This window comes from Thalassophryne amazonica, chromosome 16 (genome assembly GCF_902500255.1).
Source record: "Thalassophryne amazonica chromosome 16, fThaAma1.1, whole genome shotgun sequence".
Lineage (NCBI taxonomy): Eukaryota > Metazoa > Chordata > Actinopteri > Batrachoidiformes > Batrachoididae > Thalassophryne > Thalassophryne amazonica.
This window is the reverse complement of record NC_047118.1, coordinates 22297365-22309837: the sequence shown is the minus strand read 5'-3', so window position 1 is coordinate 22309837 and position 12473 is coordinate 22297365. Positions and strand designations below refer to the sequence as shown.

General features: G+C 40.1%; 2 protein-coding genes across 2 annotated transcripts in view; one reads left to right on the top strand and one right to left on the bottom strand.

Annotated features, from left to right (window-relative positions):
* Positions 1–12473, bottom strand: part of tbcd (tubulin folding cofactor D) — a 60859-nt gene that overhangs the window by 29378 nt on the left and 19008 nt on the right. Inside the window, exons 10-14 of the mRNA XM_034189735.1 lie at positions 10701–10843; positions 10559–10619; positions 10341–10415; positions 10060–10154; positions 5395–5551 (exon numbers count right to left, since the gene is read on the bottom strand). Of these exons, the coding sequence (XP_034045626.1) occupies positions 5395–5551; positions 10060–10154; positions 10341–10415; positions 10559–10619; positions 10701–10843 (531 nt within the window). The remainder of the gene's footprint in view (positions 1–5394; positions 5552–10059; positions 10155–10340; positions 10416–10558; positions 10620–10700; positions 10844–12473) is intronic.
* znf750 (zinc finger protein 750) lies at positions 5868–9699 on the top strand. The gene is made up of 3 exons (XM_034189736.1): positions 5868–6196; positions 7734–8994; positions 9141–9699. Coding segments are annotated over exons 1-3 (1821 nt in total). The 5' UTR covers positions 5868–6195.

Here is a 12473-nt window from a genome sequence, read left to right as displayed (position 1 = left end):
AAATACACCCATGATTTATTAAGGGCGTAAACACACAACCCCTTTGTAGTCTGTGCCTTAGACTGAGTGCAGATTACACACCGTGTAAATACGTAAAGTCGAGTTGGACATGCCCCAGATACACATGCACTGTTCACTTTAGAACATGCACAAGATTAGCAAGATACAGAACACTACAGAATTATTTAAAAATGTGCAAGAAGAGATATTACACATCTCTGTAAATAACGTCCAAGAGATATTTAGTAACTTTTAAACATTCATGTATCCATCATCTGAGTTTCCTCAAGAAAAGTCCAATTACTTTGTCCAATTAAGTGGGACGATGTATAACAATGGCCGTTATTGCTTCATGGTTAACATGGTACTGTTGTACTCTGAATTAACATTGAAAGTCTGCACTTGAATCACATGTTGATTCTTTCAACTATACTGTATGCTGTACAGAAGCAAATCTACAAAAAGGGTCATTGTCACAGTATTTATGTACCTAACTGCATGTGTCATACATGTTTCTTTCAGATCGCAGATACAAATTTGTGACAAAATACTTGTGGTGAATAGGTACTTTTTACAACTACATTTTTTCCACATATTGAACGAAGGTAAGTTACATTTACGGTAGCTAAACATTTGGAGATTAACCAGTGACCTCAGGTGATGACTGCATGTCTTTGGTACAAGGTCCCTGGAGAATCCTTGGGTACAGCTAAAATGACTGTTAGGGATATATTAGGGATATCCCTGGATATAATCAGAATCGGCCTGATCAAGGCAGCATCATATCAGTTGAATTAAGCACAATTGGGTCATTCCATGTGAAATCATCAGACTTTCCAAAATCTTCCTGGGTCACCGACTTGAATTCTCATGATTTTTTTTTTTTTTAAAGTACCCATATATGTCTGTGAACAAATGCTAAATATTTCTGCTTAATTCCAAGTAGTTTTTTTAGATATAATCTTTTTAATCAGGGTACCCACAATCCTATTTTACACTCGCAAATGCATTTTGAGATTTTTTTCATTTATAAAAGGCATTATCTCAAAATGCAGATATAAAGCTCAAATTTAGAATACACCCTATTTGGGCACCCCCGATACAGTAGTAAATTTCAAAAATGGGACACAGAGCTAATTTTTCATGCTGTAACATCACAAAAATGTTAGTTTTCCATTTTCACAAAAAAATACAAAATTTCAAAGAGCTGTACTAAAGAAGGGATTCCAATGGATAATCTTCATATTGTAGAATACACATATCTTGGGTACTAGTTATACGTGTGTAAAACATTGTGGTCATAACTTGAAGGGTTTTTGAATCATTGACTCTTCAAAATCAAACATGATCGTAGAATGTCAAAAATAGGCCTCCAGTCTCTATATGATTAATTTACCATGTGGGCAAGTGCTCAGCCACTTAATATTTTTTTGTGGAAAGCATATCGATATACCAAATTTATGTCAATTTTTTTTTATATAGCTCAAATGCCGTCATAGTGAAAAAAAATTGCAAAGTAGGGTACCGTAACATAGAGTGAACCAATTTTGAACCTGTATTTGCATATTCAGAAAGCAATATATCAGCTCTGAATGGAAGCATAAAGCTCAAATCTGGTATTTACAATAATTGGCACCCCAAAATAATGGATCAGCTTTGAAAGACAGATTACTGAGCTTGTTTTTTCTTTCATGGCATCATAAAATTAGCAATTCAGTCATCAATGCAATTTTGTCACAAAGTTTTGAAGAGCTGTACTCCGAGAGTAAATGGAGAGATAATTTTGATTGTGCAAAAAAAAAAAAAAAAAAAAATCATGGGAATCTGAGTCGGTGACCTGGGAGGCACCTGATGATTTCACACAGAATGACCCAATTAAACCAGAGTCACCAAATATGTGCATGCATTGTCTCAGCAGATCAAACAGTCAAGGCAGCTGATGCTTCACAACAGACCCACGGTGCACGTTTTCAAAAACATTTAACACTCTACTCTGAATATGCAACAAGCCTATTCTATTCACACAACATTGTGCGTCAGTCTCGCTCTGTTTGAAAAATGCAGTGGTAACAGGCAGGGCTCAAAGCTGCCAGGGTGAGAATTTCAAAAACACGTTTCATATCGCTTCGAATCCATTTCTGATGAATGACGTGTGATATGATAACTACCCTTGTACTAAATTTCAACTCAATATCTTTAAAAACTGTTGACCAATGACTCTAGGTGGCATTTTCAATGTGGAGGCCATGGCAGCTATATCTGACATTGGATCGAAACACCTCAAACAAACTTTAGTGAGTAGGAACATGCACACAACATTTCAGCTTCAATGATTCAGTTGTTTCTGAGAAGATGTCTAAAATGACAACTGGAAAAGTGTGCATGATCACAGTTCAGGGGTCATATCAAGGTCAAAATTGAAAATTTTGCAAAACCCAATGGATATGTTTTTTGGGCTTGCCGATTGCTACCCATATAGCAAATTTCAGCTCAATTACTGCATAAATGGCATAAACGGCTGACAAATGGCTATATAAGTGATTTTCAAGATGGACGCCATGGCAACAACCTTTTGAATTCGGATCTGAATGCCTCAAACCAACTTTGGTGTCCTCATGGGTAGGAATACGCACACAAAGTTTCAGCTTCATTGGTATGCAAGCGACGCAGACGAGTCACGCAATTTATTAGCTAAATAGAATTGAAGAGACAAAAAAAAAAAAGTTAAATTAATAAATAAATTTGAAAAAATGAATACAAACATTAAGAAACACTTTGGATTGAAGGAGCTATTACAGTGAAAACATATAAATGAACCGACTTCAATGCGCTTGCATTCTGCTATGTGCAAGTGTAATCCTGAGGAAAAGTATGGGATCAGGATTGGGGGCCTAAAAAATACGAGGTCTGTTAGAAAAGTATCCGACCTTTTAATTTTTTTCAAAAACCATATGGATTTGAATCACGTGTGATTGCATCAGACAAGCTTGAACCTTCGTGCGCATGCGTGAGTTTTTTCACGCCTGTCGGTTGCATCATTCGCCTGTGAGCAGGCTTTGTGTGAGCAGTGGTCCACCCTCTCGTCATTTTTTTATTGCGAATAAACGTCTGAACGATTTGGAGCTTTGCTGCATCAATTTTTTTCCAGAAACTGTGAGAGACCTCCAGGTGGACACCGTTCGGAAAATTAATATGGCTTTCAGGGACGATTTTGTGAGGATTACACAAATTAAGGAGTGTTACTGCCGCTTTAAGGCCGGCCCACAACGTCTGAGAGTGCACCGCGCTCCGAGCCCCGATCGACAGGTTCACACCCCGCTAAAACAACCAGATCATTTCCACCGTGAAGGCTTTGTTGATCCGGGACGTCATCTGACTTTCACAAAAAGGCAGGAGACGTAGACATCAGCACTTTTTCGGCACATTCCACTGTTACAGGAGTTTTTTTCATGGAAAGAAAAGCGGACAGACGCGCGGAACTCCTCCGCACGTCTGTCTCAATGTGCCGAAAAAGTGCTGATGTCCACGTCTTTTCATAATCCCTGTGCTAGTCAGACGACATACCGGATCAAGACAGCGTCCAGTTTAGAAATGAACGGCACATTCCACTGTTACAGGAGTTTTTGTCATGGAAAGAGGAGTGGAATTCCGCGCGTCGCGGTGGAGCCGCATGGCACAAAGCAACGCCGTGATGAAGCCTCACAGGACATGTTGGGGCATGTCCAGCTCATGCTCAATTTCTCGGATAATCACACAACTGAAAAGCAACCGACAGCCGTCTGAAATCCACCTGAAAGCCGTCCTGTGAGACCAACACGGAGGTGGTTTTGTGCCGCGTAATGAACGGCTCCGTGGCGCATCCCTCCGCTTTTCTTTCCATGAAAAAAACTCCTGTAGCAGTGGAATGTGCCGAAAAAGTACTGATGTCCACGCCTTCTGCCTTTCTGTGAAAGTCAGACGACGTTCCGGATCAACAAAGCCTTCACGTTGGAAATGATCTGGTTGTTTTAGCGGGGTGTGAGCCTGTCGATCAGCGCTCGGAGCGCGGTGCGCTCTCAGACGCTGTGGGCCGGCCTTAAAGCGGCAGTAACACTCCTTAATCTGTGTAATACCCACAAAATCGTCCCTGAAAGCCATATTAATTTTCCAAACGGTGTCCACCTGGAGGTCTCTCACAGTTTCTGGAAAAAACTTGATGCAGCAAAGCTCCAAATTGTTCAGACATTTATTTGCAAAGGTTTTAACAGTCCATAATCCGCGTGACGCCGACAGAATCTTCACCGATATCCAACTGAATCTATCGAATGGTTTCCAACTGCCTGTCTCTAACAGTTTCTGAAAAAAATTTCATGGAGCAAAGCGGCAGCCTCTCAGCAAGTTCTCAGACAAAAGAAATCCGACGGGAGGGGTGGACCAGTGCTCACACAAAGCCTGCTCACAGGCGAATGATGCAACCGACAGGCGTGAAAAAACTCACGCATGCGCACGAAGGTTCAAGCTTGGCTGATGCAATCACATGTGATTCAAATCCATATAGTTTTTGAAAAAAATAAAAAGGTCGGATACTTTTCTAACAGACCTCGTAAGTAATTGGAACAGAAACATGTTTGACGTACATCTGTGGAGTTCCCAGAAACATAACGCTAGATACAAAAACAGCACATATGAGGACATGTGAAAGTGATTAAGCACAGAAAAACACGTTCGAGTCATTCAAGAGGCAAGTCATACAGCTCTTACATAAACTGAAAAAGACAACATGTAACTCACAATGAGCTATAACACAAAAACCTTAGTAGTAAACATAAAAATGTGCATTCTTCTTTGATTACATTACTGCAGCAGTTACAGTGCCTTGCAAAAGTATTCTGCTCCTTGGTATTTCACAAATTTTTATTTGTTTATGCCATTTCAAATACAAAAAGTAAATCAGGCTTCTCAATATAAAACTTTCTAGAATTATCTTCCTTAAACTCAAACTGAAAGCAAATCTTTATAACGACACAGATTTAAAAATATATATATAAAAGCCAAGATTATGGGTTGCCTAAGTATTGGGCCCATTTGGTATAATACCTGTAAATAATCAGTTTAATTGCCAATTTTCTTCACACAAGTCAGGGGATGGATACATGAACATTTTCAAGTCACTGAATATGTCTCGGACGTTATTTACATCAGTTATAAAGAAATACAAACAGTATGGCACTCTATGTTAAATCTGTATGGAGTAGATAGTTCTCAAAAACTAAGTGACTGTGCAAGAAGGAGAAGAGTGAGGAAAGCCACTAAGACACCCCAGACAATGCAGACGTCATAGGCTTCTGTGGCTGTGACTGGAGAAATTGTGCATAGTGCATGTCTTGCAGTGTGGAAAAAGAAGAAGAAAGCTACCTGGCAATCTGAGTGACAAACGGTTTCAGCTCTTTTGGTTCATAAGCTCTGGCAAAGGCCCAGCACACATAGCAGGCGGCATCACGCACACTGGAACCAACACTGCATGCACCCCTCTTCTCCTCAAAGACCAGGGACTTGAGAATGAGCGGCACAACTGCAGGCAGACAATGAAAAGAGGTGAGCAGTCTTGTCTGAAGAACATCAAGATGAAAGAATAAGAGATGTTCATTGAGTATGCACAGTACATTCACAGAAATTGATAAATGATGTACAATATCTTTAGCTCATCACCTGATTTTATATGTGAGTGTGTGTATGTGTGTAAAATCTGCAACCATACATGTTATTTTGTCTCATTGTACCTTCGACTGAACTTCCTTTTAAACTTCCTGCCCTCATGTTAATATTATACATAGTACCACAAACGTAAGTCTGCTTTAAGTGCCCACTTCCACAAAATTAACACTAGACCAGGAAAAGGGAATTAGTGGTGGCCCCTACCCCAGCACAATCACCTAAATCATTGCTTGAGGCTTGACTAATATCAGGTACATCAATGTTGCCTGAGGGCCCTGCTGTTTAGACAGAGGCCCCACCCACAAGAGAGACAAACACTGAAGTGAGAGGAACTCACCAGACAACTAAACATCACTAACTGCAGCACACGCGCATGATTGCACAAAATACAGTAAATACTGCAACAAACTTCTAGACCGGTCTGTCAACAGGTGTGGAGTGCACATTGGCTCTCTGTGGACTACATACTCCAGAGACGACACCACTGCCACAAACAGAACAAGTAAGCCATTTTTTTTTTTTTTTTATGTCATTCCTCATGAATACGGAAGCAGCATTAACTCTGGGGTGTACATTTAGAAAAGATCACTTTTACAGAACTGTATAAAATGTCATATATGGTTCCTTTTTGGTAAAAGCACTGAATGATAATATCTGAAAAGTTGGTCTTTCTTTCCTCACACAATCGACATACCAGCATTCTCACAAACTCAAGAGTTACGTTAATCCATTTCTCACACTCCACCAAAATCTGGCTGCATTAAATGGCAGACTCTTACTGTTTTAATAAGTACATGCATTATTTAGAATAGAAATAAGCTGTACACCTGTTACCTATGGATTTTAATTATCTACTGCTTACACAATCGTGAATGACAAATGTGTCTCGTATTTAACCAATGAGCACAGATGTACGAACATTTTATGTCAAATACAGATTACTCACTAAGTGAGCTGATTGTTTTTATTGAAGCTTCATTATGATCTCATCAAACAAATAAGTGCATTTCATAGAGGAAAATAATACACTGAGTGGATTACTAACAGATTAAGAACACAGTGTTAAAATGTATTTCCAAATAAAGAAAGGAGTGGCTCTGTGTGCTGCTACAGTTGAACAGAAACTTGAGTGACAACTTCTTGCGACAGCGCATGACAAGCAGGTTCGTCCATACGACGCCCAGCAACACCTCACTTGCCTAAAATGGCAGGTTTGTACGATTACCACATAATTGCTGCAATATTTTTTTTAAATTATACAAAAAAAAAAAAAAATATATATATATATATATATATATTCTCAGTAGTACTCTGTAACCCAAAAGCTGATGAGCTCATCAGGTGATGAATTACGCATCGAGTGCATCCCGCAGGTGTAGTCATGGGAAGCAGGTGGCTGCTAGTTCCCACACCAGCAGCACACAGTTTAGTAAGGTTGAAAGAGAAAGCAAGTCTCTGCATGCCCTCCAGGTCTGTCTTAGTGAGTTTCACATCTGCCCAACATTTGCCTACCTACTGCTACAGCAGCTTTCGAACTGTATAGGAGACAGATAAGGGTAAGTGACATCTGAAACGATACATGGATCGCCAGAGATAGATCAAGTTGAGGTGTTATAGTCTGCAACCATTGAACCCACGCACAGGAATGCACTCATGCAAAACGTGGGTAGTGTTTTGCATACTGGTTGGTTTTCATATTTCACTATTTTCTGTTTTTTGTCCAACACAGTCAAAGTAACAGTTACAGAAATACATTAGCCTGAGGGTGTGGTGTTTTTTGCAGCTAGAGATTTCTGTAGCTGAGCAGATGAGGCGACACTAAAAGAAATAGTTTCCAATGAGAACCACTCGCCACTTGAACCAGTCAAACAACTCCATTAGTCTCAGTATTTGTCATTCAGCTCAGTGAGAATCTGGTACAAAAACTGCAATGATTCAGAAGTTGCTCTTACACTTGAGCATTTATTTTTGCAACAGATAGAGTGTGAAATGCAGCTAATTTCTCAACTTCTGTGCTAACATTATTTTGTTCATTACAGTGAATATGGACACTGCTCAAGAACGCAAGCCAAAAAGACCTCACTACATCCCCCGACCACCAGGCAAGCCCTTCAAGTACCAATGTTTCCAGTGCCCTTTCACGTGCAATGAGAAGTCCCATCTCTTCAACCACATGAAATACAACCTGTGCAAAAACTCCATCTCTTTGGTGTCTCAAAAAAGTGGGCAAACTGCCAGACAGGCCAAGCCTCTTGCAAAGGAAGTCACTGCAAAACCTGAGGACAGTAAGAGCCCCGGTCCAGTAGCTCAAACCATTAGTCCTGAAAAATACGTATATGAGGGAAAACACAAAAACGAAGACACGAAAAGCAGCAATGACACAGAAGAAGTAGACAATGGGTGTGATAGTCCAGTCAATAAAGACGTCCAGACTGTGACAAGACCAAATATAACCACAGAAAGAGAGAACACGGAGAACAATGACGCTAACACTCTGCCTCACCAGTCTGCCTTCTCCCCAGTCACACCTAACCGTAATGGAGCTGAGGCCTTGAAGCCAACTGTCCAGCCAACAGATGATTTGTCCACGCCAGTCCAAACTTTCAGCCACCCAACGCATCCATGGGGCACAATTTCATCATCTGTTCCTTTAAAACCACTTTCCCCTCCTATGGCTTCTGAATATTCACCTTATATCCTGCCCAACAGACCTCTGTATTCACCTTATTACCATCCAGGAAACAACCACAGAAATGAGCCAAATTCTCCCTCTTTCTGTCCAGAGTTTGTGGATCTCCAGAGGACAGTGGCAACACAACCCATCACTGCACCTCACACTTCGTTTTTAACCCCATATCCATACCCATACAGATACTGCCACTCCCTTCATCCAGGACCCCAGCTTCATTACAGCCTGTACAGAACCAATGACATTTCCATGCCAATCCCAGGATCCAGGTATCTGCCTTTGGATTTGTATAGTCCAAGTCTTGGTCCTAAAGACTATGAATTATTCATTCATTTGCATCCAAATCACAACACACCAGGACAGGGTGAGAGCAACCATGGACAAAGTGGTGACAAGGCCACTAGGCTGAGCCCTAAAGAGGCCTCTTCAGCCCTGGGTTCTCCTGACAGACCCAATCATGCATTCCTATTACAGAGAGATGGAGAGGCTCCACATTACACCAGTCTGGGTAAACCTCAGTCCCAGCCAGGACAGACACCCTTGCAACCCAACAAAACAAACATACGACAAGAGGATTCTGTGCATTTAACCACGCTACATGTTGATGGAGGGTAAGTACAAATCACTACATTCAACATTTACTTACCAAGAGTGAGATGCCAAAAATAACTGACAATTGTATTTTAGGCATAATTAAGCTGCATCATATTTGAAATAAAGGTTGTAATTTGTCTCTCTTGCTCTCACTCTCTCTCAGGTCAGTGTCTGTGTCTGAGCAATCTTGTAACACCACATCAGAACAGGAAGAGGACAATACAGAGGACTTGGCTCCCCTCAATCTCTCAAAGAGGAATCAGGATAATGAGAACAGTTCGAATAACTACAGAACAAAATATTTGATGACAGAAAAACTGAAGGGAGAAGAGGCGCCTCTTAACCTCAGTCTTCGACCTTCACAGAGCAGCCGCGAACAAGCTCATCCAAGTAGCATTATGGGGGTTCTTCGGCAGAGGCCAAATAATGAGTCGAATGAAGAACCTTTAGACCAGAGGCAAACTGCAGCACTTGCACTCTGTCAGCTTGCCACTGCAAGGTCTGCTACTGCTTCCTCTGACATCGCCACTGCAAATGCTTCCTTTGGTTCTGCAGATACCGGATCCCCTGGTTCTTCATCAAACACCAAACATCAAAACAAGGCAGTCACAAAAAGGCTAAAAAGAGCAGAAAGTGGCCAGGCTGCAAACAATAACCATAAACCAAATAAGAGAGCGAAGGGGTCAGGAAGAGCTCTGAGGAGGAGACCACGCTGCTGCTAACTAAAAGACTGATAAAATATTTGGTCTAGCTCATTCCTGTGCAAGCTTTTCCAAGAAAAATCAGCTTCTGGAATCTCAATGTTAAATAAGCACTGAAAGATTATTCTAGCAGGAGCAGACATGGCATGTACAGACTGTTATAAATCTAATTGTTTTTTTTTTTTATTTTACAAAATGTGAAATTATGTACATATGTCATCAGAAGCAAAAAAGCATGCTGATAAGGGGTGTTATTTAAACGATGCATAAAATTGATTGTGGGAAATGTAAATGCAAATACAATCAATAAAAATGATGCACTGCAATCATAATCCATGTGTTTCATGATATCTATTTTAATGTACATTTGCAGGGACACACCATCTGTCAGTCTGGAAGGCAACAGCAAGCCTCTTCTACCAAGTTCTGCCAGTGCCAGGCACCCCCCATGCCAAGCATTGTCGGTTTCCTGAAAACTAAAAAAAACAAAAAAAAAAAACACACACACAACACCACACAAGTCAACAGAAGCCACATGTTACTAACATATGGGACCTGCTCGAAACACCATCCCGTGTGAGTTATTAGGAAAAAAACAAGCATATAAGATGCCATAGCGTGATTAACAGACGACAGCCAATATGCCACCAGCATGATCATACCTGAAGTAGTCCAGCACTGATCCAACCACCTCATCTGCCAGCTCCTTTGGAAGCCTCCCAGTCACCCTCCCTATGCTGAAGGGTTAAATAAAACAGACAATTCACACATCGTTTCAGAAGAGATGAGTAGGACATAAAAGTACTGCAAACAAGCAGCAACAAGGATAGCTTCAGTATGACACTGATGTGGTTAATCAAAGTGATGGATAGACTGTTACCCTTTAGCTGCAGACCAGCGTACAGTTGTTTCTTTGTCTTTCAGTCCCACCAGCAGATGCTCTGTAAAACAAATTCAACTTACTCAGCATATTTGATGGCATTATAATAGAGCTTTTAGAGTGATTGAGGATAGAAACTGACCAATGACATTCTCCACTTCTTCAGGAATATCATAGTCATCCTCCTGCCACTGCTTCTCCATGTCAGCTGCCACAACAGCACTAACTGCAGGAGACTGTGACATGGAAAGGTTGGCTGCAAGAGAGCGGCTTCCTCTCTGGTATCTAAAAACAAACAAAAGTTTAATCACATGCAGCACTGTGTTGTTTGCTCCAAACATGTCTCAACAGAGGCAAAAAGGTATGCTTTGTCACATTTGACATTGATCTCTTCAGAAAATTACAGTCTTAGTCGGAATTATTGGAAACCCTGAATTTTAAGCACAGAATCTAAATTTTGTTCAGAAATAAATGCAAATTAATTAATTTTGTATTTCACAATCTGATTAAAAATGTTCTTGAAAAATAAAAAGAAATGCTGTCAAATGGCAAAACTGAAAAAAAAAATGCAGGCATAAAATATCTGTATGTACAACAATTACTGCCATAGTGCTGTAACATCACTAGTTAATCATGGTCATGATCATGGTGGAGTGGAACAGAAACAAAGAATTTTTGTATTGACCTTAAAACATAAGAAATAAGATGTGTCTGCTACCTGTTGGATGGTTACTGGAGTCACCTGCCTTCATGTGAGTGACAGTTAAGTTATAGTTAATTAGTGGATGTAAAATAAATTCACTCTGAATCAGAATGAAACGATTACCGGTTTCATGGTAAATCACCATGATATTCCCAACGGTACTTCAATTCTTAATTATCATTAAAAACAGTGGAAACAACAACAATGTGAAAAACTGACATTAAACAGACTACATCCAGCATCAATCAAAGTAGACACCACACAGATGACCTGACACAAAATAAAGCTGATGCGATAGGAAATCTGGTGGGAACTGTACTGTTTGGTATGTGTCAATAGAATGCTAGTCTCCTAGACCTGCTACCAAGATGTTCAGATTTAGTCTCAGAAAGTTTGTTTCAATGCTACATAGATGATACCCAGTTCTTTATGCCTAAAAAGACAACTAATCTCTCTCATATGAAAAATCTCATAGGATTGTCTGGTTTCATTCAAAACGCTGGATGTTGTGCAATTTCTAAATTCTGAAGGAAAAAAGGAAAAATAAAACCTAAGATGACAACCACTGATTCATCAAGCTTATTACTGGATACATGTCATCTGTCATAGTAACAAGGATAAAAGTCTTGGGTTGACTTTCTATCCCACATTGTCCTTTAACCAACAGAGCCTTTACAGAAAATGGCTTTTTTATTAACTGAACATAGTGAAGATACATCTTATTCTCTCCATAACAGATGTAGTGAAGTTGACTCACTCTTGTTTTATCGAGAATTGTTTAAGTATTATTTTCTCTATTACTTCACACTACTGTTAGATGCCTTCAATTGTTTCAGAATGCTGCTGTGAGTCCTAACCAGGAGAAGGAAATTTGGAAGCCTATAAAATCATGATGTTGATTTGAAGTCATACTGCCCAGCCCTAGTATCCAAGAATACGCACCGGCACCAATGGGCTGGGCCTATATAGGACTTATATTACATCACTACAAATAGCCAAAGTGGAATTTCAGTCACAAATCTAGATCGTTACTTATCCTTGTGCATTTTCAGTGGTTATAAAGAAAGTACTGGTGATTTCTTAGTGAGTATATGTCACATCTTGCGTATCACATAAACTACACCCCTGGGTCCACCTTAAAAACACAGAAATCTGGAAGTTCATGAAAAATCTTTAGAGACAAGGAGACATGCTGTCCAGGCTGACTTACTA

What these genes read in the sequence shown, in the direction of transcription:
- znf750 (XM_034189736.1), top strand. An exon ending in ACGCTACATGTTGATGGAGG is followed by an intron (nt 8,995 to 9,140) that starts GTAAGTACAAAT and finishes ACTCTCTCTCAG; the next exon opens with GTCAGTGTCTGTGTCTGAGC.